Source organism: Lolium perenne, chromosome 3, assembly GCF_019359855.2.
Source record: "Lolium perenne isolate Kyuss_39 chromosome 3, Kyuss_2.0, whole genome shotgun sequence".
Classification (NCBI taxonomy): Eukaryota; Viridiplantae; Streptophyta; class Magnoliopsida; order Poales; family Poaceae; genus Lolium; species Lolium perenne.
In genome coordinates this window covers 186,361,639-186,389,255 of record NC_067246.2, presented here as the reverse complement: position 1 = coordinate 186,389,255, position 27,617 = coordinate 186,361,639, and the positions used below count along the sequence as shown (strand labels likewise).

Here is a 27,617-nt window from a genome sequence, read left to right as displayed (position 1 = left end):
AGATGCCCAAGAGGCTAAGAAAAACAAGCCGGACAAGGCTGACGAGGAGACTAAACGTCCCTGGAATGTCAGGTTACTCCGCCCATTTTACACATGAGAGCAGGAATGTATGTATCCCTCGTATCCCTTTTGTAAGTTATGAAAAAGCTTGCGCCGAGAGCGCCGTTTCCGACAAGTTTTTCGCGTACTTTACCTTGTTTCGCCAATTGGCTTGAACCCTCTCACGCGGTCGGCTCAGTAACGTGATCCGGTTTCCGACAGCCGGCTTCCGATCCAGCTACAGACCGCAACCCGGCTGTCCGGCTGGCGGGAGCAAGGCCTAGGGAGCCGACACGCGAAAAACGACTAAGGGAAAGAGTAAAAGCGAGTTGACTTGCAACTTTTCATAAAAGTGCCGGATTGCCGAATTCAGCTCGTTCGACTGAAATACTATCAGCCTCACCCAGCGGCCCGCTCTTGATCCGGCGACGGATCGCAAGTCGGACGTACGACCGGCAAGGGCACAGCCAAAGAGTGGGGCGGATGGGAAAAAGCGAACGAGTCGAAAGAAAGCAACTCGGCACGCAAAATGATTAACAAACACATTAAAGTGTGACATAATTAAAGGGCGATAATATTGTCTTACATATGCACCCGGCATCCCGGGGATTTAACGAATTGTCTTGCAAAAGCAACAATCGAAAGACAGGTAGAAGCTAAGCACCGGCTGGACCAGGACCAGCCGGAGGAGCATCAGCAGAGCCGGCTGCCGGATCATCCTCGGGGCACGTCGTCCGCCTCCTCGTCCTCAGCCTCCTCCTCCTCATCGTCAGACGGCGGATTCGGGTCCGCGATGAAGATGGACTTGTCGACGAAGTCGGCAATGGCGCAGGCGCGGGCAAGCCGAGCAGTCTTGTTCTCCGCCGGGAGCTTGTCCTCCACGTCGGCGCGCCGGAACTCCAACTGGTCGAGGCTAACCTCGTTATACCAGGAGAGCACAAAAGATAGCGCCATATCGGCTCCGGCGCGCGTGGCTGACTCCTTCCAGTCCAAGAAGCGGTCGGGAGCCCTGTCCAGCCAAGCGATGAGATTGGAGAGATCTTCCGGCAGCGTCTCCGTCGGCCACAGCAGTCGGACCAGCTCCTCCGCCGCCTTCCGCAGCTCCCAGCCAAGCTTGGTGACCGGCTCCACGCGGGCGGCGATGGACGCCAGATAGTCGTCCATGGTGAAGCAGTCGGAGCTCTGCTCCCCAGTGGCCTGCCGGCGATCCTCCCGCGCCCTGCCAACAGCCGCTAACGCCTCCTCCTGCGCCTCAGGGAAGGCCGCTGCATAGAAGAAAAGCATGTCAGAAGCCATCAAAGCCGAAATAAGCTGAAAAATGCAAATTTTCGAAGTCCTAAAGTAAGCCTGGCGGCAGCCGGCAAGATCCGACTGCCCCCAGCCTGAAGATGGAGATTCCGAAGTTCCAAAGTAAGCCTGGCGGCAGCCGGCAAGAACCGACTGCCCCCAGCCCGAAGATGGAGATTTCGAAAAAGTCAAGTTTCTGCCGCCGGCTGCCAACCTAAGCCGGCAGCCGACGGCCGAAAGCCGGCAAAAGGGAAGGCATAAGACAAAAGACTCACCCGCCAAGCCGCGGTCGAGCGCGCTAAGTTCCCCCAACCACCGCTTGGCGGTGGCCGACAGCTCGTTGGACTTGGTGGTCACCTCTTGCTGGAGCGAAAGCCGTTGCCGCTCCACCTCCTCCAACCGCTTGCTCAGACCCTCCAGCTTTTCCTCCTGTTCCTTCTTGAGGGCGGCAAGTTCCTTGAGATGGTTAGCCTCGAGAAGGCGCAGCCGTTTCAGCTCCCCGTCAGCCACCTTCAGCTTGGCGGCAGCAGCCCGGTTCGCTTCCTCACTTGTGGCGCATTGAGCGCGGGCAACTCGGAGGTCCGACTCAAGCTGCGGGATCCGGGCGGCCTCAGCTGCAAGCCGGCAAAAATGGGCCGTCAGTAAAAAAGAACTCACAGGAAAAGCAAGTCAAAAGAGAGAAGGCCTCACCCTTGACAGCCTCCAGCTCGCGAGCCAAGCCGGCTCGCTCGATCTTGGCCTTGTGGTAGCTAGTCACCACCTTGTTGTACAAGACGGTGCGTCGCTCCGTAACCGCCTGAAAGAAACAATCAGATATCCAGACGAAACCCGGACCGGCTCCAAGCAGCCGGACCATGCCTCGGAGGGCTACCAGGATAATAACAAAATGGCAAAAACAAGAAGACACCTACCTTGTCAGCATCCTCCAGTGTTGCTAGCTGGGCAAGGGCCTCGGCGGCCTTGTTCTTAAGGCTGGCCCGGTAGCCGGAGAAGACCATCTTCATGGGCGCCGCACCAGGCTGTCCCTCCCGGTTGAACACCTCGCAAGAATCCGCCTTGTGCCACGCAGCCTCCATGGTGCCAGCCGAGCCAAGGCTGGAGTCAGAGGCAGACGGCACATGCAGCAGCCGGGCCCCCTTGGCCACATGAAGGCCCTCAGTTGGGCCCGGTGGGCCCTTCGTCCTTACCAGCGCCCGGGAGTCGGCGTCCTTCGAGCGCGTTGGCTCCTCCCTCGCCGGCTCCTTCCCGGTCGGCTCCCTCCTCGTCGGCTCCGAAGCTGGAGGCGGCGCGGTCGAAGCAGTCGGCCCGGTGGGAGCCGTCGCATCCGGCGCTTGAGGCGCTCCTTCCGGGGAGCTCTCCAGCACCACGACGTTGGGCGTGGGCCCGCCGACTCCGGTCGAAGGCGGCGCAGCCCCACCAGCTCCAGCTCCAGCCGCAGATGGCATGCCCCTGCCAGCTCCGGCTGCCTGCTCCACAAACGGGGCGCGGCGCGGGAACATGTCGTCTAGGGTCGGCCGGCGCGCCGACTGACCCTGGTCTCCGCCGCCAGGCGCCGCAGAAGGCGCGGCAGAAGAAGACGCCCCCGCAGAAGGTGGCGTGGCCGCAGGCGGCACGTTAGCAGCCGGCGGCGTGCGCGCGCGTGCTGAAGGTTGCGGGGTTGGCTCCCTCCTTTGCCGCTGAAGCGGCGACGTGACGGGAGGAGCCTGCCGAGAGCCGCCTCCCTGGGTAAACTTAATCGCGGCCCTAGTTGAACAAGCAAGAAAAGATAAGTACAGAGAGGAAGGAAAGAAAAGGAATCAAACAACAAAGGAAAAAGAACTCACCCGGCTTTCTCCGGGACCTTCTTGGGCGCCAGCCGGCGCTGTTTCTTGGCCCTCGCCTCCGAAGCGGCCGTAGACCCGACGCCGGCCCGCTTCCTCCCCTTCGGCGCCGAAGTCGCCGTGCTCGCAGCGGCACCGCGCGCGAGGCACCGCCGGGATGGGCCCCGTGCCGGATTGGGCCGGCTCCGCCTGCTCCTGCTCCTGCTCCTGCTCCTGCTCAGGCGAGGGCGGCGGGTTATGCTCCCCCTGGCCGCCCTGATCCTGCACCACCGGCAGATCGTCGTCGCCGGCTTGGTCGCCGGCTAGGTCAGCCGGGTCGATGTGATCCGGCGTCCAGACCTTCGTCGCCAAGTCGCCATCCTCGATGCCTTGGCGGGTGAAAAGCTGAAAACAACAAGATAAATATCAAGTCGGCCACGCAGCCGCAAGCCGGAAGACGGCAAAAACGTTTAACTTACGATTTCTGGCGGCTGCTCCCGGTTGTAAGGCGGCAGCCCCCAATTCCAGTTGTCCGGCATGTTGGCCTTGGTGATGTTGTTCACCCGGTGAGCCACCTGGGACTTGGAGAGCTCCACCTTCGACGTCCGTGTCGGGTCGAGCCGGCCGGACATATGGCCGATCTTGTGGACGCGCCACTGGAGAGGTATGACCCGGCGCGAGATGTAGGTGCAGAGGAGGTCCTCGGCACTCAGCCGGCCCTCCGCGACGCACTCGCCCAGGAAGTCCCACAGGAGGTTCACCTCCGCGTCCGGGTCCGAGGACTTGGGGTTGTAGCCCCAGTTGATCCGGCCGACTGGCGGGGCCGGGTTGTATTCCGGCAGGTTGAGCCGGTCGAAGGCCGGGCTCTCGTTCGCACATAAAAGAAAGACATCTGCCAATTCTTTACAGAATCGACAGTCGGAATCCGCGGGAAGGACGTACCCGTGCGAGGATAGATGGAGGCGGCGCCGCAGGTCCTCAGGCGGCCTTCGGTCGTCTGCGCCTTGATGTAGAAGAGCCGGCTCCAAAACTCCACGTCCGGCCACAAGCCGGCGCAGCCTTCCATGAAGGCCACGTAGCAGCTGAGGAGGATCATGGCGTTGGCCGGCAGGTGGTGCGGCTGCAGGCCGAAGTGGTCGAGGAACCGGCGGAAGAAGTTGGAAGCCGGCAGACCCAATCCGCGGTCAAGATGCGCGCCGAAGACCACGCGTTCGCCGGGCTCCGGCCGAGGCTCCTTCTCCGCGCCCGGCGCCCTGGTAATCACCCCCGCCGGGATGCGGCGGAGGCGCACGAGCCGGGCAATGTCGTCCTCCTGCATATAGGAACCCTTCCAGGAGCCGCTCGGCTGGGCCATCGAGGACGAAGAAGAAGAGGAGGTCCAGGAGAGGCGGAAGGGCGAAGAAGAGCCGCTCCTCGCCGGAGGAGATCGCGGTGGAGAAGGGCGCGCCGTCGATGCGCGTGGCCCCGTGGCGCCGGATTGGCGGGTTTGCGGCGGCAGCTCGGCGGAAGATCGTCGGGGCAACCGCTCGCTGAGGTTCGCTAGAAGAACGGAAGAGGAACGGCGTCGGAGCAGCGAAGAGCTCGAGTGAAGAGAAGGAGCGAGGCAGGAGCGCGAGGAGGAAGAAAGGGGCAAGTGCCGCCTCGATACCGCCCCCGCGGCATTTATAGCCGACCGCGGCGGGCGGTTGGCCTCCAAGTGGCCGACGTGGGCCACGTCTCCGGATTTACTGCGCCGTAACTCCTCCCACGACCGCTACCGTTACCAGAAACGGCCACACCACGTCGCCCACTACCGCTCCGGAACCGGAGGGACATTGATGTGACCAGACGAACCGACCGCCAGGCCAGGCGTCAGACCGATCAAGTCGGGCGCGGGCGCAGGGCCCGAGGCGGCGGAGACTCCGGCGCGCCGCAAGCCGGAGCCGGACGATAAGTTCCATCCGAACCAAAATTCGTCAGCAAGGCGGAGACGCCATCAGATCTTGCGAGAAAGCAAAAACTATACAAGTGTAAAAAGCGGCCGGCTGGGAGCAGCCGGCAGGAACGAGCCGGATGAGGGCGCAGCCGGCTGAAAGGAAATCCTCAGTCGGCCCCTCCAAGTGCCGTCAAATATATTCAAGAAGCCAGGAAAACCTGCCTAGGTCCTTCTAAACGCAGGACCTTGCCAGCTTCGGGGGCTAATGTCGGGGGGAAGACCCCGGATAGGGCAATGGATGCGGAGCAGCCGGCTGGCCACCGGCCGGCTCGCGGCAAAGGCCGGCTGAGGAGCAGCCGGCTGGCGCCGTGGCCGGCTGGTCCGGAAGCCGGTTGGCTCTAGGTCCTAGTCGGCCTGGCTGCGGCCACCAATGCTGTAGCTGGGCCGGCTTCTACAAGCCATATCCGACTGGGGTTTGTACCTCAGACCGACTCGAGGCTGGCGAGTCTTGCACTGGAAGGAACCGGGTTGGTGATCCGGGTTCCCAAAGTCCACGCTGACTCCATCTTCCGTAAAGCGCGGGGCACTGTGGAGCAATAGTGCCACGCGCCGGACAGGCCGTCAGGGCTTACGACGATCCGTACTGGCTACAGTGGCTGACGGAGACAGGGACACCTCCTCTCCATACCGCTGACCGTGGCAGTCGGATGGGACAGGCCACGATGCCTCAACCACTCCTGACGTCACCGCCTCGGGAAGGAGCGGAAGCCGGAGCCGGCCAAGCCGGCCAGTAAACTACAGGGTCTTATATGTAAAGTGCCGGTGCCTATATAAGCCGCACTACCCCCTCTCGTGCAGGGGATCGATCATTTTATTACTTTCACCCACCTACAGAGCTGCCCTGTGAGAGAGACCATCGTCTCCCTTAGCCTCTCAGGAGCAGCCGGACACAGCTCTAGGAGCACCATTGTATCGTGTGATCATCATATACACTCATAGCAGGAGTAGAGGTTTTACCTCCATCGGAGGGCCTCGAACCTGGGTACGTCGCCGTGTCGCTCGTGCCCATACCCGCATCCGGATACCGCCGTGAGATCCCTCAGGAACCACTTCGATTAACCACCCTATGGCATATGCCGTGACGATACCACGACACTATCTAGCCACCTAGACTCACCTAGCACCTACAGCTAGCTAAACCATCAGAATATGGACAGTTATATGTCCATTTTCATTTCAACATCAATTATATTGGAAGCCCATGGATGACTACCAGTAGTATTGCACAGAAGCCTACTGACGTGGGCATTACCATTCGGGTAACTGCTATTGCGCTATCCCATGCGGCCCAACTAGAGGCCCATGAAGACACTCGACGGCAAGGTGGGCAACTACGTCGGTGCCGAAGAAGAATCCTTGGAGAACAAGACGAAGAAACAACCTAGTCGAGCCCGGACAAAACTCTTGAGACCTGGCTCCCTATATAAGGGCCAGGAGAGGAGCTGCCGAGGACACACGCAATCTTAGCAATCGTAGCCACCATAAGCCTAGAGCTAGGTCCCGGCAAAACTTAGGCTCTCGACGAGATCACAGCTGAAACCTTTGGCACCCCATTGTAACCCGATATTTTCTTAATCAAGATCAGACAAGCAGGACGTAAGGGTTTTACCTCATCGAGGGCCCCGAACCTGGGTAAATCGCTTTCCCCGCTTGTTTGATAACCGATGTCTCGTGTCAGCCTATAGGATTCCATCTACCCTAAGCCCCAAACGGAGAGCATTGCCGAGGATTACCCTCGACAGCTGGCGCCGTCTGTGGGAAACCTGTCTGCACAAGGCAGGTCATCGGCAGTTCCGGTTACGTCTGCAGCGTTCGTGCTAGAGCCACCAACGCCATCAAATCCAAGAAACTCAGTTCGTTGCGGGTCCTTCGAGTTCGCACCACGCGCTGAGGCATCGCATCCGATCTCCACGGAGTCGCGCGGCAACATGGAAACTACTTTCGGTGGTGTTCACTTTATCATTGATTCCAGAGGATTTCTTCGCCTCCCTAGTTTTAACGCCCCAAGCCCAAGAACTTCGGTTCTAGATAGTACCGCGCCAGCAGCAGCTTTGGTAGTCCCGCCTAGGAGTACGGGAGAGGGCGGCTGAAGCAGTTTTGGCAGCAAAGAGGAGCAAAGGAAAAGATGAAGGGATTCACGCCGTGAAGAAGAGGAGCAAACTGCGACTCGCCCCCGACTGTATGAACGAGGATATCACAACGTGCAGCCGAACAAGAATCGTCTTCGCATGCCTTACCTATCGGCTACGGAGCAACTCGAAGCACCGTGCTACCTGCATTCTTACATTGACCCGAAGGATAATCTTGAAAAGTCCACTCATCTGCTCAGAAATTGTCGGCAGTTCCTCGAGGTTCGGCAGTTCTGCGATGACTTAGGGCCGAAGAAGAAGCGAAAGTTCATCCAGTGGAAAGGAGGGCAACACCCTATGATTATCCACCAGACCATACATACTAGAAGGAGGAGACATGTACGCACCAACCGAAGTATTCCCAGAGTCCCGCGGACAGGTCAGCATGATCCATAAAACCAGTTTTTCAAAGAGAGAAGTGATAACCCACAAGTATAGGGAATCGCAACAGTCTTCGAGGGAAGTAAAACCCAAATTTATTTATTCGACACAAGGGGAAGCAAAGAATACTTATAAGCCTTAACAACTGAGTTGTCAATTCAGCTGCACCTGGAAAAGCACTAGTAACAGGGGTGATGTGAAAGCAGCAGTAATATGAGAGCAATAGTAACAGTAACACATCAGCAGTAACAGTAACACAGAGGCAATGGCACCAGAAAATAGTTGATACTACTTCCAATGACATATAGGACCGAGTGAGTATTTGATGATGAAAGATGGACCGGGGTTCCCAGCTATCTACACTAGTGGTAACTCTCCAATAACAAGTGTTGGGTGAACAAATTACAGTTGGGCAATTGATAGGATTGAAATAGCATTAAGACAGAACATCAAGTCTATTAATCATGTAGGCATGTTTTCCATATATAGTCATTCGTGCTCGCAATGAGAAACTTGCATAACATCTTTTGTCCTACCAGCCGGTGGCAGCCGGGCCTCTAGGGAATCTACTGGTAATTAAGGTACTCCTTTTAATAGAGCACCGGAGCAAAGCATTAACATTTGGTGAAAACATGTGATCCTCATATCTAAGCCTTCCCCTCTAGTTATCCCAGTTGCTGTCACTCTGGGGCCTCGGGTTTCGGACATAGACATGTGCAAACAACTTGTAGGTACAATCTAAGCAATAATTATAGAGCTCAAATCTAAGATCATGCCACTCGTGCACTAGTGACAAGCATTAAACACAACAAGATTGCAGCAACAATAACTTCACAAACTTCATAGATAGACTAATCATAATGTAACAATTCGTCGGATCCCAACAAACACAACACCGATTACATCAGATGGATCTCAATCATGTAAGGCAGCTCATGAGATCATTGTATTGAAGTACATGGGAGAGAGAGTACCAACTAGCTACAGCTAGAACCCGTAGTCCATGGGGGAACTACTCACGGAGCATGATGGAGGTGGTGGTGTCGATGGAGAAGGCTTCCGGGGGCACTTCCCCGTCCCGGCGGCGTGCCGGAACAGAGATTCTGTCCCCCGAAACGGAGTTTCGCGATGGCGGTGGCGCCTCTGGAGTCTTTCTGGAGTATGGTTGATTGTTGTAGGGTTTTCGCGTCGCGAAGAATATATAGGCGAAGAGGCGGCGCGAGGGGGTGCCAAAGGGGCCCACCCCATAGCTGGGCGCACCCCCCTCCTAGGCCGCGCCGCCAGGTGGTGTGGGGCCCCCTTGGCCCTTCTCCGTCTCTCCTTCGGTGTTCTGGGTCCGTCTCGGTAAAATAGGAGATTCGGCTTTTGTTTCGTCCAATTCCGAGAATATTGCCCGAACAGCTTTTCTGGAACCAAAAACAGGAGAAAACAAGAACTGGCACTTCGGTATCTTGTTAATAGGTTAGTCCCGGAAAATGCATAAAAACATTATAAAGTGTGAGCAAAACATGTAGGTATTGTCATAAAACTAGCATGGAACATCAGAAATTATAGATACGTTGGAGACGTATCAAGCATCCCCAAGCTTAGTTCCTACTCGCCCTCGAGTAGGTAAACGATAAAAAGAATAATTTCTGAAGTGACATGCTACCAACATAATCTTGATCATACTATTGTAAAGCATATGAGATGAATGAAGTGACTCAAGGCAATGATCTATAGTTTGCTAACAAATAGATAACATATAGCAAAACTTTTCATGAATAGTACTTGAAGACAAGCATCAAAAAGTCTTGTATAAGAGTTAACTCATAAAGCAATAGATTCTTAATAAGAGGTTTGAATCAACACAAAGGAAGATTTAAGTTTCAGCAATTGCTTTCAACTTTCAACATGCATATCTCATGGATAATTGTCAACGCAAAGTAACATAATAAGTGCAATAAGCAAGCATGTAAGAATCAATGCACAGTTGACACAAGTTTTTGCTTCTAAGATGGAAAGAAGTAGGTAAACTGACTCAACATAAAGTAAAAGAAAGGCCCTTCGCAGAGGGAAGCAGGGATTAAATCATGTGCTAGAGCTTTTCAAGTTTTGAAATCATATAGAGAGCATAAAAGTAAAGTTTTGAGAGGTGTTTGTTGTTGTCAACGAATGGTAGCGGGTACTCTAACTACCTTATCAACCAGACTTTCAAGAGCGGCTCCCATGAAGGACGTTATCTCTACCAGCAAGGTAGATCATCCCTCTTCTCTTTTTTTTACACATGTATTTTAGTTTCCTTATTGATGACACTCCTCCCAACCTTTTGCTTACACAATCCATGGCTAACCGAATCCTCGGGCGCCTTCCAACATTCACATACCATGGAGGAGTGTCTATTTGCAAAATTAAGTTGCTTACTGATAGATCAGGGCAAAACATGTGAAGAGAATTATTAATGCAAGTTAATTAATTGGGGCTGGGCACCCCGTTGCCAGCTCTTTTTGCAAAATTATTGGATAAGCGGATGTATATGCCACTAGTCCATTGGTGAAAGTCTGTCAGAAGTAAATGACAAGGTTGAAAGATAAACACCACATACTTCCTCATGAGCTATAAAACATTGACACAAATAAGAGATAATAGCTTTTGAATTGTTTAAAGGTAGCACATGACGTATTTACTTGGAATGGCAGAAAAATACCACATAGTAGGTAGTTATGGTGGACACAAATGGCATAGGTTTTGGCTCAAGGTTTTGGATGCACGAGAAGCATTCCCTCTCAGTACAAGGCTTTGGCTAGCAAGGTTGTTTGAAGCAAACACAAGTATGAACCGGTACAGCAAAACTTACATAAGAACATATTGCAAGCATTATAAGACTCTACACTGTCTTCCTTGTTGCTCAAACACTTTTACCAGAAAATATCTAGACCTTAGAGAGACCAATCACACAAACCAAATTTCAACAAGCTCTACGGTAGTTCTCCACTAATAGGTTTAAACTACATGATGCAAGAGCTTAAACATGATCTACTTGAGAGCTCAAAACAATTGCCAAGTATCAAATTATTCAAGACAATATGAAGCATTTTCTGTTTCCAACCAAATATCAATAAGTGTTGCGGCTCTCAGCTTCGCTATGAACATGAAAAATAAAACGAAGAACACCAGTGTTCATATGAAAAAGCGGAGCGTGTCTCTCTCCCACACAAGGATTGCTAGGATCCGAATTTATTCAAACACAAACAAAAATAAAAACAAACAGACGCTCCAAGTAAAGAACATATGATGTGGAAGAATAAAAATATAGTTTCACTAGAGATGACCTGATAAGTTGATGAAGAAGGGGATGCCTTGGGCATCCCCAAGCTTAGACGCTTGAGTCTTCTTGAAATATGCAGGGATGAACCACGGGGGCATCCCCAAGCTTAGGCTCTTCACTCTTCTTGATCACATTATATCACCCTTCTCTCTTGACCCTTGAAAACTTATGCCACACCAAACTTCTCATAAACTTCATTAGAGGGGTTAGTACTCAAAAAACTTTAATCCACTTTAGTCCTGTAGTGACACATTGCAAGAACTCAATAAAACATTAGCTACAGCTCTCCACATCTAGAAAGCCTTACTTAAAGTCCACAAGAGACAATGCAAAAAAATAGAGACAGAATCTGTCAAAACAGAACAGCCAGTAAACACGAATTTTTTCGATGTACTTCCGTAGCTCAAATCAGAAAACTCAAAACTAATGAAAGTTGCGTACATATCTGAGGAACACGCATGAATTGTTGCAGAATTTTTAGGTTATACTACAGAGAGATCTACTCAAATTTGTGATAGCTAAAAATCTGTTTCTGCGCAGAAATCCAAATCTAGTATCAACTTTCTATTAGAGACTTTACTTGGCACAACAATGCAATAAAATAAAGATAAGGAGAGGTTGCTACAGTAGTAACAACTTCCAAGACGCAACAAAACAGTAGCAAAATAAAACATGGGTTATCTCCCAAGAAGTGCTTTCTTTATAGCCATTAAGATGGGCTCAATAATTTTAATGATGCTCACATAAGGATGAGAGTTGAAGCAAAGAGAGCATCAAAAAGCAAGTTCAAAACACATTTAAGTCTAACCCACTTCCTATGCATAGGAATCTTGTACACAAATAAATTCATGAAGAACAAAGTGACAAGCATAGGAAGATAAAACACGAGTAACTTCAAAATTTTCAGCATGTAGAGAGGTGTTTTAGTACCATGAAAATTTCTACAACCATATTTTCCTCTCTCATAATAATTTTCGGTAGCATCATGAACAAACTCAACAATATAACTATCACATACAACATGCTTTTCATGATCTACAAACACATAATTTTTATCAAGCTCAAAAATAATGGGATTAAAACTTTCAAACCCACTTTTATCAATAATATAACAAGATGATTGATCAATCTCAAAAGATATGGGACTCCTAGATAAAGTCAAGATCTCTCCAATCCCATTTTCATTAGTAGTACAATTAATATTATCAAGTAACATAGGACCATCATCTAGAGCTTTATCATAAACATTTGCTAAGCAAAACTCTTTAGTACCATGCATTTCAATATCAGGCACAAACAAAGCATTATCATAAGATTTATTAAAATAGCATGGATTATCATAGATAACAGTAGCATAATTATTCTCACAAGTTTTACTCATAGGGAATATTTCAAGAGAATCCACATGAACATAACATTCATCCTCCTTTGGTAAGCATGGAGGACAATCAAATAGTGTAAGAGATAAAGAGTTACTCTCATTAGAAGGTTGGCATGGGTAGCTAATCCATCCTTCCTCCTTTTGTTCATCACTCTCCTCCTCTTTTTCATCCAATGAGCTTCCAGGTTCATCAATTTCTTCTTCCACAGGTTCCTGCAAATTGTGAGTGCATTCTTGTGCATGAATGAGTCTCTCTTTATAATCAATGATATAAGGATTATTGCTGTAACTTTCTATGCAAAAATTAAGGATAGAAGAGACATAATCTTTAAGGTTCTTACAAGCAATACAAGTTTCATAATTTTTAGACATGAAGGATTCTATTTCAGAAGCTCCCATAAATAAAACAAATTGTTCCACTTCTTCGAACCCAAGATGAATATAGTTATTCCAATTATAGTTCATAATTAAAACTTCCTCACTAAAGCCACATTGGAATTTAAGATGTTTAGTATCCTGTTTAGAGCAACAGTTTATATCATGGCGTTTAAGCAAGATTTTAGCAATTTTATTCAATTTTTCTATCACAGCACTCATGACTTTACCCTTTCTTGATTCTTTATAATTCATATATAATTCAATAAGCTCCATATAGGTTGTGGGTTCTTCCATAACAACAGTTTTTAATTTTTTGGTTTTTCAAATTTTTATGGTTTTTCGGGTATATAAGAAAAATAAAACAAGACAAAAACAAACTAGGCAAAAGTAAACTAAGCAAAATAATACTAGACAGAAATAAACCAAGCACAAATAAACTAGACAAAAGTAAACTAAGCAAAACAAAATAAAATAAAAACAGAGAGAGAGGTAGAGTGTACTCCCCAGGTGAACTTATGAGTAGAGCTATGCCTCCCCGGCAACGGCGCTAGAAAATAGTCTTGATAACCCACAAGTATAGGGGATCGCAACAGTCTTCGAGGGAAGTAAAACCCAAATTTATTGATTCGACACAAGGGGAAGCAAAGAATACTTATAAGCCTTAACAACTGGGTTGTCAATTCAGCTGCACCTGCAAAAGCACTAGTAATAGGGGTGATGTGAAAGCAGCAGTAATATGAGAGCAATAGTAACAAGAATACAAAGAAAGAATAAAGAACACAGAGGCAATGGCACCAGAAAATAGTTGATACTACTTCTAATGACATATAGGACCGAGTGAGTATTTGATGATGAAAGATGGACCGGGGTTCCCAGCTATCTACACTAGTGGTAACTCTCCAATAACAAGTGTTGGGTGAACAAATTACAGTTGGGCAATTGATAGGATTGAAATAGCATTAAGACAGAACATCAAGTCTATTAATCATGTAGGCATGTTTTCCATATATAGTCATACGTGCTCGCAATGAGAAACTTGCATAACATCTTTTGTCATACCAGCCGGTGGCAGCCGGGCCTCTAGGGAATCTACTGGTAATTAAGGTACTCCTTTTAATAGAGCACCGGAGCAAAGCATTAACATTTGGTGAAAACATGTGATCCTCATATCTAAGCCTTCCCCTCTAGTTAATCCCAGTTGCTGTCACTCTGGGGCCTCGGGTTCCGGACATAGACATGTGCAAACAACTTGTAGATACAATCTAAGCAATAATTGTAGAGCTCAAATCTAAGATCATGCCACTCGTGCACTAGTGACAAGCATTAAACACAACAAGATTGCAGCAACAATAACTTCACAAACTTTATAGATAGACTAATCATAATGTAACAATTCATCGGATCCCAACAAACACAACACCGATTACATCAGATGGATCTCAATCATGTAAGGCAGTTCATGAGATCATTGTATTGAAGTACATGGGAGAGAGAGTACCAACTAGCTACAGCTAGAACCCGTAGTCCATGGGGGAACTACTCACGGAGCATGATGGAGGCGGTGGCGTCGATGGAGAAGGCTTCCGGGGGCTCTTCCCCGTCCCGGCGGCATGCCGGAACAGAGATTCTGTCCCCCGAAACGGAGTTTCGCGATGGCGGCGGCGCCCCTAGAGTCTTTCTGGAGTATGGTTGATTGTTGTAGGGTTTTCGCGTCGCGAGGAATATATAGGCGAAGAGGCGGCGCGAGGGGGTGCCAGAGGGGCCCACCCCATAGCTGGGCGCGCCCCCCTCCTAGGCCACGCCGCCAGGTGGTGTGGGGCCCCCTTGGCCCTTCTCCGTCTCTCCTTCGGTGTTCTGGGTCCATCTCGGTAAAATAGGAGGTTCGACTTTTGTTTCGTCTAATTCCGAGAATATTGCCCGAACAGCTTTTCTGGAACCAAAAACAGGAGAAAACAGGAACTGGCACTTCGGCATCTTGTTAATAGGTTAGTCCCAGAAAATGCATAAAAACATTATAAAGTGTGAGCAAAACATGTAGGTATTGTCATAAAACTAGCATGGAACATTAGAAATTATAGATACGTTGGAGACGTATCAAGAAGCCAAAAAGTTTTCCCGAGAAGTGAAGTACGCGGAGGTCGCTATGGTCGAAGCACCCGAATATATCGATTGGGCAGACCAAAGCATATCTTTTAGCAAGGCGGATGACCCGAAGGCCGTTCCAAGGCCTGCCCACGCTGCCCTAGTCCTTGAAGCACAGATCGGAGGATACAACATGAGCAAGGTATTCATGGATGGAGAAAGTGGTCTGAATCTGTTATTCGCCAGCACAATGAAAGCAATGGGCCTAACGGTTGATATGTTAAGGGAGTCCGACACGGGATTCCACGGCATCATCCCGACCCTACCCGCTTATTCCCTGGGTAAAATATCGTTGGACGTAGTTTTCGGTACACCTAGCAACTTCAGAAAGGAAAAGATTGAATTTCAAGTGGTTGATTGGGAATCTCAATATCACGCCATCCTCAGTAGACCAGCGTTTGCCAAATTCATGGCGGTACCTCATTACGCATACCTGAAGTTGAAGATGCTACGCAATAACGGGACATCAATAACCGTTCACGAAAGTTTTTCTCGTTCAGACAGCTGTGACAGGGATTTCCAGAAGATCGCCTCGAAGTTTGGTGCTTAGGAAGAGCTCAACACACTCGACGCTATCACAGATCACACAAAGCCACCAGCCTATAACCGAAATGTAAGATCCGACGAATTTGACGTCGCAAAGGAGGCAAAGAAACAGCAAGTGCATCCCTCTGAACCGAAGAAGACAGTCAATACTTCGGCAGATCTTACTGTCGCATAGGAAAGCACGCTCATCGAGTTCCTCCGTGAGCTCTGGGAAATATTTGCATGGGAGCCATCCGACATGCCAGGTATTCCCAGGGAACTCGCTGAGCACGCCCTTAATGTTGACCCAAAAGCCAAACCCGTACAACAGACGATGCGCCGGTTTTCAGAGCCGAAGAGAAAAGCTATTGGCGAAGAAGTTAATCGACTCCGCAAGGCTGGATTCATTCGGGAGCTCAAGGAAGCTGAGTGGGTAGCCAACCCAGTCATGGTGCCAAAGAAAGATACGATAGCTCTTCGCATGTGTATCGACTACACAAGTCTCAACAAGCATTGCCCTAAGGACCACTTCCCGCTGCCTCGTATTGACAAAATAGTTGACTCCACGGTGGGATGCGATCGTCTCTCTTTTCTCGATGCGTACTCCGGGTATAATCAGATCAAGCTCAAGAAAGAGGACCATGAGTTAACCGCGTTCATCACCCCGCACGGCGTTTACTATTACAACGTTATGACTTTTGGGTTGAAAAACGCAGGCGCAACTTATCAGCGGTGTATGCAAGCCTGTCTTGGAGAGCAGATGGGAAGGAATATTGAAGTCTACATCGATGATATCGTGGTCAAAACCAAGCACGCAGCTACCCTCATCGACGATTTGCGAGAGACTTTCGACAATCTCGACAGGTATAAAATCAAGCTGAACCCGAAGAAATGTTTCTTCGGGGTGCCAGGAGGACAAGTACTCGGATACTTCATCTCAGCCAGAGGGATAGGGGCCAATCCTTTGAAGATCAAAGCTATTCTTGACATGGAGCCGCCAAAAAATCTGCACCAAGCTAGTGCAGCAGTTGGCAGGACGGCTGGCAGCGCTCAGTAGATTCATCGCCAAGCTGGGAGAGAAAGCTTTGCCCTTCTATCAGTTGATAAAGAAATCAGAAAAATTCAAGTGGACAGACGAGGCGCAGGAATCTTTCGATAAATTAAAGAAGATTCTATCGACATCTCCAGTACTCGTAACTCCACATGAAAAAGAAACAATGCTCATGTACATAGCAGCAACGGTGCAGGTCTTTAGCACCGTCCTAGTTGTTGAGCGAGAAGAAGCAGGGAGAGTTCATGGTGTGCAATGACCCATGTACTACCTCAGCGAGGTACTCACGCCAGCAAAACAAAGATATCCTCATCACCAGAAGCTAACATATGCGGTATGGAGGACAGCTCGCAAGCTGCACCCGATTATTGTGGTAGGTGAAGCACCATTGAAGAATATACTTACTAACCCAGAGGCCACGGGTTGAGTATCTCAATGGGCTATCGAGATAGCACCACACGACATAACTTATGTCAATCAGACGACAATCAGTCTCTAGTTCTCCAAGATTTCTTGGCAGACTGGATTCAGTCGCAAACTCCGGCAGCACCCGACATGTCCGGATCGTGGACAATGTACTTTACCGATCGAAACGGAGTACAGGTGCAGGAGTAAATATTGATATCACCACAGGGAGACAAGATGAAGTATATCCTACGCATGAATTTCTCGCTGCCGACAAATAATGAAGCACAATATGAAGCATTGTTACACGGAATGAGGATGGCCAAGGCATGTGGAGCAACTCGCCTGGAAATTTATGGAGATTCGAATCTGGTGGTGCAGCAGTCGATGAATTTATGTGACACAATCAGTGATAATATGATTGCCTACCAGCAATTATACCAGAATATGGAAGCCAAATTCGAAGGGTGCGAGCTCAAACACATCGGCAGAGCCAGCAATGAAGAAGCAGATACTCTGGCAAACATCGGATCCATGTGCTTCCCTATTCCAGACGGAGTGTTTTATGAAGTTATTGCTCAGCGATCAATCAAGGAGAAAGTGTCGGCACCTCCAAAATTATCGACCGATGATTCAGAAGCAAAACTACAGCAAGATGTCGAGGAATCTACATCGCGATCCACAGGGCAGGTCCTTCTTCTTGAGCCCCTTTGGACTAAGCCTTTTTTAGCATACTTAATAGAACAACGATTACCGGAGGATCCGGTGGAAGCCAGGTGTATTGTGAGACGGTCTAAAGCCTTTACTATAGTAAATGGGGAACTCTACAAACGTAGTATCTCCGGTATCTTTCAAAGGTGTGTTGCCATCGACGATGGAAAATCTCTATTACGCGAGATACACGAAGGAACTTGTGGTCATCACGCAAGCAGCAGGGCCCTTGTGGCCAAAGCTTTTAGAGCAGGATTTTATTGGCCAACAACGGCGTCGGATGCTCGAGACCTAGGACGGAAGTGTGATCCCTATCAACGTTTTTCACCAAAACCGCATGCTCCTGCAACAGATCTAATGACCATACCTTTGGCCTGGCCCTTCGCACAATGGGGACTCGACCAAGTTGGACCGCTGCCAAGATCATCGCCCGGAGGACACACATACCTACTGGTCGCAGTCGATAAGTTTACCAAATGGATCAAGGCTGTACCAGTCAGAGATCAAAAAGCCGCAACTGCTGTCTAGTTTTTCAAGGGAATAACTTGTCGGTTCGGCATGCCTCACAGCATCATTAAAAACAATGGAACTAACTTCGACTCCAAAAAAATTCGGAAATTCTGTGACGATGGTGGTATCAAACTGAAATTCGCTTCAGTCGCACATCCCCAAACCAATGGTCAAGTCGAAAGGATCAATGGCTTAATAGTAGATGGCCTTAAAAAGCGCCTTACAGGCGCAGCTGGAGCTTGGGTTGAAGAATTTCCATTTGTACTTTGGAGCTTGCGCACTACACCAAACAGATCGACTTTGTATACTCTGTTTTTTCTGGTCTATGGAGCCGAAGCCGTTCTGCCAGCCGACGTTCGCTTTGAAGCCCCTCGGGTGACTGCGTACACAGAAACAATGTCCAACAACGCACTGCAAGACACCGTGGATCTCCTTGAAGAGGCTCGGGACATTGCCTTAGAAAGAACAACGGTGTATCAGCAGGCGTTAAGAAATTACTATAGTCGATGAGTACGTAATCGAAGCTTTAGTGTTGGAGATATGGTACTATGATTAAAACAATAAAGACCCCTGAAGCTCGAGTCTCCGTGGGAAGGGCCGTTCATAGTCACTAAAGTGATACCAGGAGGAGCCTACCGTCTCAAGAACCCAGCTTCAGGTGAAGACGTTGAAAATCCATGGAATGTCGCACATTTGCGACGATTCTACGCATAGGATACAACTATCCTTTACTTGTTACATGATAGCTTCTCAGCCTGTCTTATATTATGAATAAAGTTCTTGATTGGGTTCTCACCCTTATTGTTTCAAGCATTGTTACCCGAACAATCGTTCGGGTCCCTCATTATCGGCTCTTACTCCCATCGGGAGCTTTGGCTAAAAATACGTTCCTTACAGTATTGTTAACTAAATAATCCCATCGGGAGTTACAGTTACCAATACGCAGCAAACCATCCAAGCCTTGAGAAAATACGCGAGTGCTGCAGTCGATGGACATATTATTAATTACAAAAAAGGCTCAAACCGATGCACCGCGTAACGAAGCCAAGCGTTTAAATCCCTAGTTTAATCAACGGGTGTCGCTCTTAACAAAACTTACATATCGACTCTGCAAAACTTGCAATTACAACGGAGTCATCGGGTGAGCAGGCCGACTTGATCACTCAACCGCCCTCGACAAAAAACTTACTAATTGAATTAGCAAATTCACCAAAAAGTTACATACGGGATTACCCCTTGCAACGCAAGGTCATTATATATATATGTACATAACTTCACGGCAGGTTTTCTTGGTCTTCTCGGGCCTTCAAACCCTCTCAATACCTATTTCCATCCGGGAGATAATAACATGTGCAGGATTTCTAACAATATCATAATACTGGTCTAATCTCCTATTGGTATTTGCTATGACCTCCAAATCTAAGGTCGGATGACATGCTAAAACTGAAGCAAGAGCAAGTTCGGCACCGGCTAGAAGTTCCTTCCACACCAACAATCGAATCCTTTATGGAGTCTTGAATCGATTAAACAAAGCAGATAAAGTCTCGGGTGCTTGGTCTAAAGGAAGCAAGGTTCTCCATACCATCGAGAGAAGAGCATTGTACTTATCAACGTAGTAATGCACCTTCTCCGCTCGATGCTGTTCTCCATACCATCGAGAGAAGAGCATTGTACTTATCAACGTAGTAATGCACCTTCTCCGCTCGATGCTCAAATTTAGCCACGGCAACAGCCTTCGGTCGATGGGACCATAGTTCGTGCTTCGGGTGAGCGGCATCAGTCATTGCCTCGATCTTCTCATGGATCCTCCTGTTTTCTTCCGATTCATCAAAGGCCACGACTGTTGAAAAGCAAAAATCAGTCAGAAGAGGAGCGTTCAAACTTTGATAAAAATCAAAAGATGGACAGATGCTTACAGCTCAAGCTTTCAGTAGCAACACGGAGACGATCAAGAGCATGATGTTCGATTGCGGCAGCAATCTTACTTTTTCTCTTTATCAATGCTGCCATCACGTGAAGGCTGGTCATGCCTCTGTTTAGTTGGGTTATTTGATCACGCAAACGGCGAACAAGATCGGATTCATCGCTAGCCGAAGAATTTAAAGAAGGATCGGCACGAGAAGAAGTCGAAGGAATCTGCAGCACAACTCTCAGTTCAGAAAAGCATTAATAAAAACTCCTATCGGGAGCACGGCGCATATATTACATCCAAAGGATTGTTGACACTGGCAATAGAGCCAGTACAAAACAGTTTTAGATTAAATTATATCAAGATTTAATTACAGCAGCAGAGCAGGAGTCTAATCAAGGGAGAGCCGATGATGAGCCAGGAGCAGCTTCAGGCACAACTTTGGTCTTCGCTTCGTCGACTAGCTTAAGGAGCTGATTAGCGCATGTCACTGCCGATTGTTTGAAGGGATCAAGGTTGACTAGGAAATTGTTGTCATCTACAGGCAATGCCTTGGATAACTTTTCTAGTTCAGAGCCTAGCCCATGACCCATCAGCAGTTGGAAAGTAAGGACCGCCCCAAACAAATGGGAGCGCCGCTTAAGTACTTCTATAGGTTCAGAAGGGTCGACGAAGAAAGCATCTGCCATCTCGCCAAGAGTCTTGTCTTGCTTCATTTTCGGGAATATCATCGAGAATAACCTCGACAATGCTCCTTTGGTTTTCTGCAATAGACGAAAGACTTGGATATTGGCATCAGTGGCAAGGGAAAGGGCATCAGAGAGTGAATCTTCCTGAAGCTTGCGGGCTCGATTGATAGGCACGTCAACAACACCTGGAAAAGAACGAATAAGCAATCCAGAGGATAGTATTGGAAAAATATCTTGCATTAAGCATGAAGGAACTTACTCAGCAAGTTCGTGATAGATTCATGGAGGGCGCCTTCTTTTTTATCGGCAGCAGCAGCCTCGCGTCTAGCATCCTGCTCGTCCTTCATCTTCTTTTTCAGCTTCTTCAGCTCATCTTTCAGCAGGATGTTTTCATTTTGAGCATCAGTTGTGAGCTTGTTAGCTTCCAGCACTTGGTCAGCCTAAACTTTGATGGTCTTCCGAAGCTTAATATTCTCGGACTCCAGGCGAGTAAATTGATCAGCAAAATCTGCCACTGCGTCGACTGTAGTGTAAATTGGCTGCAAGAAAGAGGATAAAAAGTCTTAACCAAGTGTGTAAGTCTATTGTAAAAGGAAATCAAGCTAAGAGGTTTACTTACATGATCACAGGCAGCTGGAGGAACGGGAGTGCTAGCAGAAGGAATAACCTTCGACACCGGAACCTTCACCACAGTGGTCCTTGAGGGCGGCGTTGGAGCGGCACGCGAATGATTTGATTCTTTGGCTGATTCAGTCTTGTCAGAGAATAATTTAGCCCTCTTTACGAGAGGGATTTCGTCGTCATCATCAGAACTGCTTGAAAGCAAGGACGTCCGTTACATGAAATGAAGAGTAATGATCATAAAGGAAAAGTTAGACGCTTACAGATCCAAATCATCTTCAGCAGCAAAAAAGCCTGTCGAACTCTTAGCAACTGGGGGAGGCGATGCAGTTTCATTGGCATCATCATCTTGTCCGGTAGGACTTGATTCAGCCATTGTTATCAAGTCTTCATTAATCCTCCTGCACCGCCTACTCCTGGTGAGAAGATCGTCTTCGGGGGCTTCGTCTCCTTGGACGTTGCTATCCTCAAGGGCGTGTTGAGCATCTTCAGTTTCTTCAGAATCGTCATCGTCGTCCTCTAGCTCTACCCCACTTTTGGGTGTAGGAGGATAACATTGGGCTACGGTAGAAGCCTGCTGATGGATAAAAAGTTAATAAAGGATGGAAAGACAGAATAAAAACAACGATTCAGAGCAAGCGTAATGGAGATTACCTCGGCCGGTAGATGCTTGAGCTCATATGGAAGGCGGGCCGAAGTCAGGACAATATTGTCCTTTTGGCTGAAGCGAGTAAGGCGCCGCATCTCGTCGCGGAGTTCCTCATCCAACAGGTCGACTGAGCTAACTCTCGACTTATCTTCCTTACCAACATGCATCCACAGCTGATGAGGCCGAGACATCAGCGGTTGCACCCGACGTTTTAGAAACACTGATACTACCTCAGTGCCGCACATTGTTAAGCCTCCAGTGTTCTTCAGATCTACGACCAGTTCGAACAACTGGTCGGCTATAGCACTCTCTTCGGCAGTTAAGATGTTTCGCCAGGACTTCTTCGGGTGAGCCTCTAAGACGTCTTCAAACGGAGGAAGGTTGGAGCGTCGGCCAGGTACTGGGATATCTCGCAGGTAGAACCATTTTTGTCGCCAGCCTTGGATGGATTCCTTCATTGGGTAATCGAGGTCATCAACCTCCTTTCTAACGACAAAGCCGACACCACCAACAACGGGAGGGCCGTCATTGCCATTATGGCGTTTGACATAGAAGATTTTCCTCCACAAACCCCAATGAGGGTCAATGCCGAGGAAAGCTTCGCATAAAGTGATGAAGATGGAGAGATGAAGAATGGAATTTGGGGTTAGCTGCCAGAGCTGAATCCCATAGAAAAAGAGAAGGGAATGAAGGAATTCGTGGGCAGGAAGAGAAAGCCCGCGAAATAAGAAGGCAACAAACATAACTGTGAAGCCTTTAGGAGGCTTTGGGCGAGAAGATGGACCTGGGAGATGAATGTCGTTATCGGCTGACGAGATGAAGCCGAGGGTGCGCAATTTGTTCACCTCGCGATTGGAAATGGTGGAGGCGCACCAATCACGGCTGACCTTGCTCACGCCTGATGCAGAACCTGCCTCGCCGGTTCCCTTCTTCTTGCCCATGGCGACTGGAGTTCTTGGGGGCAGGAATAGAGGTGAGCGAAAAGGTTGAGGAAGAAGATGAGCAGTATGGAGGCGTGAAAAGTAAAAATAATGGGAAGGCCCCTTATTTATAGCACGAGCTGTTGGGAAATCGTTGCCATAACTCCAAAGCTATCGTGGGAGGTGGACAAAGATCCAGTCGTACACATGTCGCTGTAAGGAAAACGGAACCGGCGGCCCATTACTCCCACTACATGCGAAAATCAAGGAGGCGCCTCAGTCAATGCACAAGCACTAGTCATTTCCTAAAACTGAGCGCGCAGAAGTAGGGTGGGCCCGTCAGGTCATGTCTTGTCAATCAAACCATGGCAGTGGCAACGTCATCAATGATGTCATGGAAGATGTCGAGTTCTCTTGAAGTATCCGAAGAAAAGTTAAAACCGTCGGGTGGATCGACTTGAGTCTACACACGTATGCAAGCATTCATGTCTAGACTCGGGGGCTACTCCCATCGGGAGCGCTGCACGCGCACCCGATAAATTTAGACTCGAAGGCTTTCTTGCAAGGAAGAGCGTGACAGGAGTATCTAGAGAAAGATTGAAATATTCGAATCGCTTGGCCTAAGTCTGCACCCGGTTGCAAGCACCCGTGACCAGACTCGGGGGCTACTCCTACCGGGAGTGCTGATTGCGCACTCGATGGAACTTTTTTGCACTCCAGGATCATGCCCGGGGACTTGATTCTGTGTAGGGTAGTGTTGTTTTGCCATTGGCAGTTAACCAGCAAAGCTGGGCATGCTACTCGATATCCTTTACGCATTAAACCTCATTGGAAAAATTGAAGCCCCGATATAAATGTATCGGATGACTTATGAAGATTCGCATGAAGCTTCGACAGAAGAAAACATTCGAGTGGCACAACTTGAGTCTACGCACGGTTGCAAGCATCCGTACCTAGACTCAGGGGCTACTCCCATCGGGAGCGCTGGACGCGCACCCGATAGAAGGAAATGATGCTGTTACAAGAAGGACAAGATTTATCAAGAGAGGAGAACATTCGGTGGAGGCATGCTTTAGTCTCTACCCGAAATATCTTCGGCTAGACACTCGGGGGCTACTGACGTGGGCATTACCCTTCTCGTAACTGCTATTGCGCTATCCCATGCGACCCAACTAGAGGCCCATGAAGACACTCAACGACAAGGTGGGCCACTACGTCGGTGTCGAAGAAGAATCCTTGGAGAACAAGACGAAGAAACGAAGAATACAAGGAAAGTTTAGGACTAGGACTCTTTGTAACCTAGTCGAGCCTGGACAGAACTCTTGAGACCTGGCTCCCTATATAAGGGCCAGGAGAGGGGCTGCCGAGGACACACGCAATCTTAGCAATCATAGCCACCATAAGCCTAGAGCTAGGTCCCGACAGAACTTAGCCTCTCGACGAGATCACAGCCGAAACCTTCGGCACCCCATTGTAACCCGATATTTTCTTAATCAAGATAAGACAAGCAAGACGTAAGGGTTTTACCTCATCGAGGGCCCTGAACCTGGGTAAATCACTTTCCCCGCTTGTTTGATAACCGATGTCTCGTGTCAGCCTACAGGATTCCATCTACCCTAAGCCCCAAACGGAGGGCATTGCCGAGGAGTACCCTCAACACCTACAGAAAAGGGGTAGGAGCAACCATAACTACCAGGCCAAGCACTGCTAGGGTCACAACAACTACCCATCCACACACAAAAGCCAACCAGAGAAGCCTATCATTACTCCAGGGAGTTCAAGCATCACAGGAGGTGCCAACACATGTTGGTTTCCATCCAGATATTGCACATGATGCACATAAATCACCACTGCATCAGTAGATCATGTCTGTTTGTCATAAATAGGAAGCAAAGCTTCACTAAAAAAGCACAGGTAATTGAATTAGCTCACACTGATGCAACCTGGTGCATCAAATCAATCAGATAGCCATCAGTATTGCTATCAATAGCAACAACATCCACCATTACTTGGTGAGGAGCTAGATATATAAGCAACAACAGCATGTAAAGTGAATACATACAAGGGTATAAGCCAACAGGAAGCCATGATGATCACAGGATCATCCAAAGCCACAGGGATAAGCAGTAATCACTGCAAGCCATAACATATAATACACATATAAATAATTCACCATTTATAATTGTATCCAGAAGCACACCATCAAGGAATGGAGACATCTAGTCAGCAACCAAGCTCGGCAGAGCTTTACCATGAATCAGAGCTCAATGAGCAACACACCAGTGGCACTGGCTCTTGCATAGAGCAAGGATTACTCACAGTAATCAAGCCAGAGGCAGAAACTATGAATACACATGACAACCTTGTAGCAGCAGAGGCTAGAGCAACATGGAAAGCCATGAGCATCACAGCATGCTCATGAGCAATTGTACATGAGCCACAGCAACAGTAATAGCATGAACACAAGTGTAGACTAGAGAGAGGTGATCAACAACACAAGCATGGGATAGAGCTATAGCATGGCATGGCTAGGAGCACCACAGCAACAGCAGCAGTAACACAAAAATGAGCATGAATACAACAGTAGGAGCTAGAACAACATAGCATGTAGGAGCATGGCAACACTGCAGAAGCAGCCATCACAAGAGCCTAGGCTAGCCATGAGCACCACACCGCAGCACAGGAGCAAGTTCTGGTGTACTGGCAAGGCCAGCACACCAAGGAGATGGATGCCAGGGCATCCAGATGAAGGGAGGAGGTAGAACAGGGAAGGAAGAGAAGGAGGCGAACAAACCTGGGAGCAGGAGCTTGTCGATGCAGCCATGGCGACCACGACGGTGCACGCCAAGGGCACATCAGCACCAGGCCAAGCCAGGTCAGGCCACGACAACGCCGCAGCAACCAGCACCACCACAGTGGGGCTTGATACGTCCCAAACGTATCTATAATTTCTTATGTTCCATGCTACTTTTATGATGATACTCACATGTTTTATACACATTATATGTCATTATTATGCATTTTCCGGCACTAACCTATTGACGAGATGCCGAAGAGCCAGTTGCTGTTTTCTGCTGTTTTTGGTTTCAGAAATCCTACAAAGGAAATATTCTCGGAATTGGACGAAATCAACGCCTAGGGGCCTATTTTTCCACGAAGCTTCCAGAAGTCCGAAGAGGAAACGAAGTGGGGCCACGGGGCGACGACACGCCAGGGCAGCGCGGCCTGGGCCCTGGCCGCGCGGCCCTGTTGTGTGGGTCCCCCGTGACGCCCCCTGACCTGCCCTTCCGCCTACATATAGTCTTCGTCGCGAAACCCCCAGTACCGAGAGCCACGATACGGAAAACCTTACAGAGACGCCGCCGCCGCCAATCCCATCTCGGGGGATTCAGGAGATCGCCTCCGGCACCCTGCCGGAGAGGGGAATCATCTCCCGGAGGTCTCTTCATCGCCATGATCGCCTCCGGATCGATGTGTGAGTAGTCCACCCCTGGACTATGGGTCCATAGCAGTAGCTAGATGGTTGTCTTCTCCTCATTGTGCTACCATGTTAGATCTTGTGAGCTGCCTATCATGATCAAGATCATCTATTTGTAATGCTACATGTTGTGTTTGTTGGGATCCGATGAATATTGAATACTATGTCAAGTTGATTATCAATCTATCATATATGTTGTTTATGTTCTTGCATGCTCTCCGTTGCTAGTAGAGGCTCTGGCCAAGTTGATACTTGTGACTCCAAGAGGGAGTATTTATGCTCGATAGTGGGTTCATGCCTCCATTAAATCAGGGACAAGGATGACAGAAAGTTCTAAGGTTGTGGATGTGTTGTTGCCACTAGGGATAAAACATCGATGCTTTGTCTAAGGATATTTGTGTTGATTACATTACGCACCATACTTAATGCAATTGTTTGTTGCTTGCAACTTAATACCGGAAGGGGTTCGGATGATAACCTGAAAGTGGACTTTTTAGGCATAGATGCATGCTGGATAGCGGTCTATGTACTTTGTCGTAATGCCCTGATTAAATCTCATAGTACTCATCATGATATATGTATGTGCATTGTTATGCCTTCTTTATTTGTCAATTGCCCAACTGTAATTTGTTCACCCAACATCTGTTTATCTTATGGGAGAGACACCACTAGTGAACTTTGGACCCCGGTCCTATTCTTTACATCTAAAATACAATCTACTGCAATTGTTCTTTACTGTTCTTCGCAAACAAACATCATCATCCACACTATACATCTAATCCTTTGTTTACAGCAAGCCGGTGAGATTGACAACCTCACTGTTACGTTGGGGCAAAGTACTGTGATTGTGTTGTGCAGGTTCCACGTTGGCGCCGGAATCCCTGGTGTTGCGCCGCACTACACTCCGCCACCAACAACCTTCAACATGCTTCTTGGCTCCTACTGGTTCGATAAACCTTGGTTTCTTTCTGAGGGAAAACTTACTGATGTGCACATCACACCTTCCTCTTGGGGTTCCCAACGGACGTGTGTCTCACGCGCATCAAGACTGTTTTCTGGCGCCGTTGCCGGGGAGATCAAGACACGCTGCAAGGGGAGTCTTCCACTTCCAATCACTTTACTTTGTTTTTGTCTTGCTTTACTTTACTTTATTTACTACTTTGTTTGCTGCACTAAATAGAAAACACAAAAAAAATTAGTTGCTAGTTTTACTTTATTTACTGTCTTGTTCTCCATATTAAAAACACAAAAAAATTAGTTACTTGCATTTACTTTATTTAGTTTGCTTTATTTACTACTGCTAAAATGAATACTCCTGAGAACACTAAGTT

General features: G+C 48.6%; 1 protein-coding gene across 1 annotated transcript; it reads right to left on the bottom strand.

The window, feature by feature from the left end:
- Positions 1–611: 611 nt before the first annotated feature.
- LOC139838062 (uncharacterized) lies at positions 612–20,030 on the bottom strand. The gene is made up of 4 exons (XM_071827416.1): positions 19,937–20,030; positions 19,645–19,860; positions 1,602–1,940; positions 612–1,304 (listed from the first exon to the last, which is right to left on the bottom strand). Exons 1-4 carry the CDS (start codon positions 20,028–20,030, stop codon positions 754–756), a joined length of 1,200 nt encoding a protein of 399 aa, XP_071683517.1. The 3' UTR covers positions 612–753.
- Positions 20,031–27,617: the final 7,587 nt, after the last annotated feature.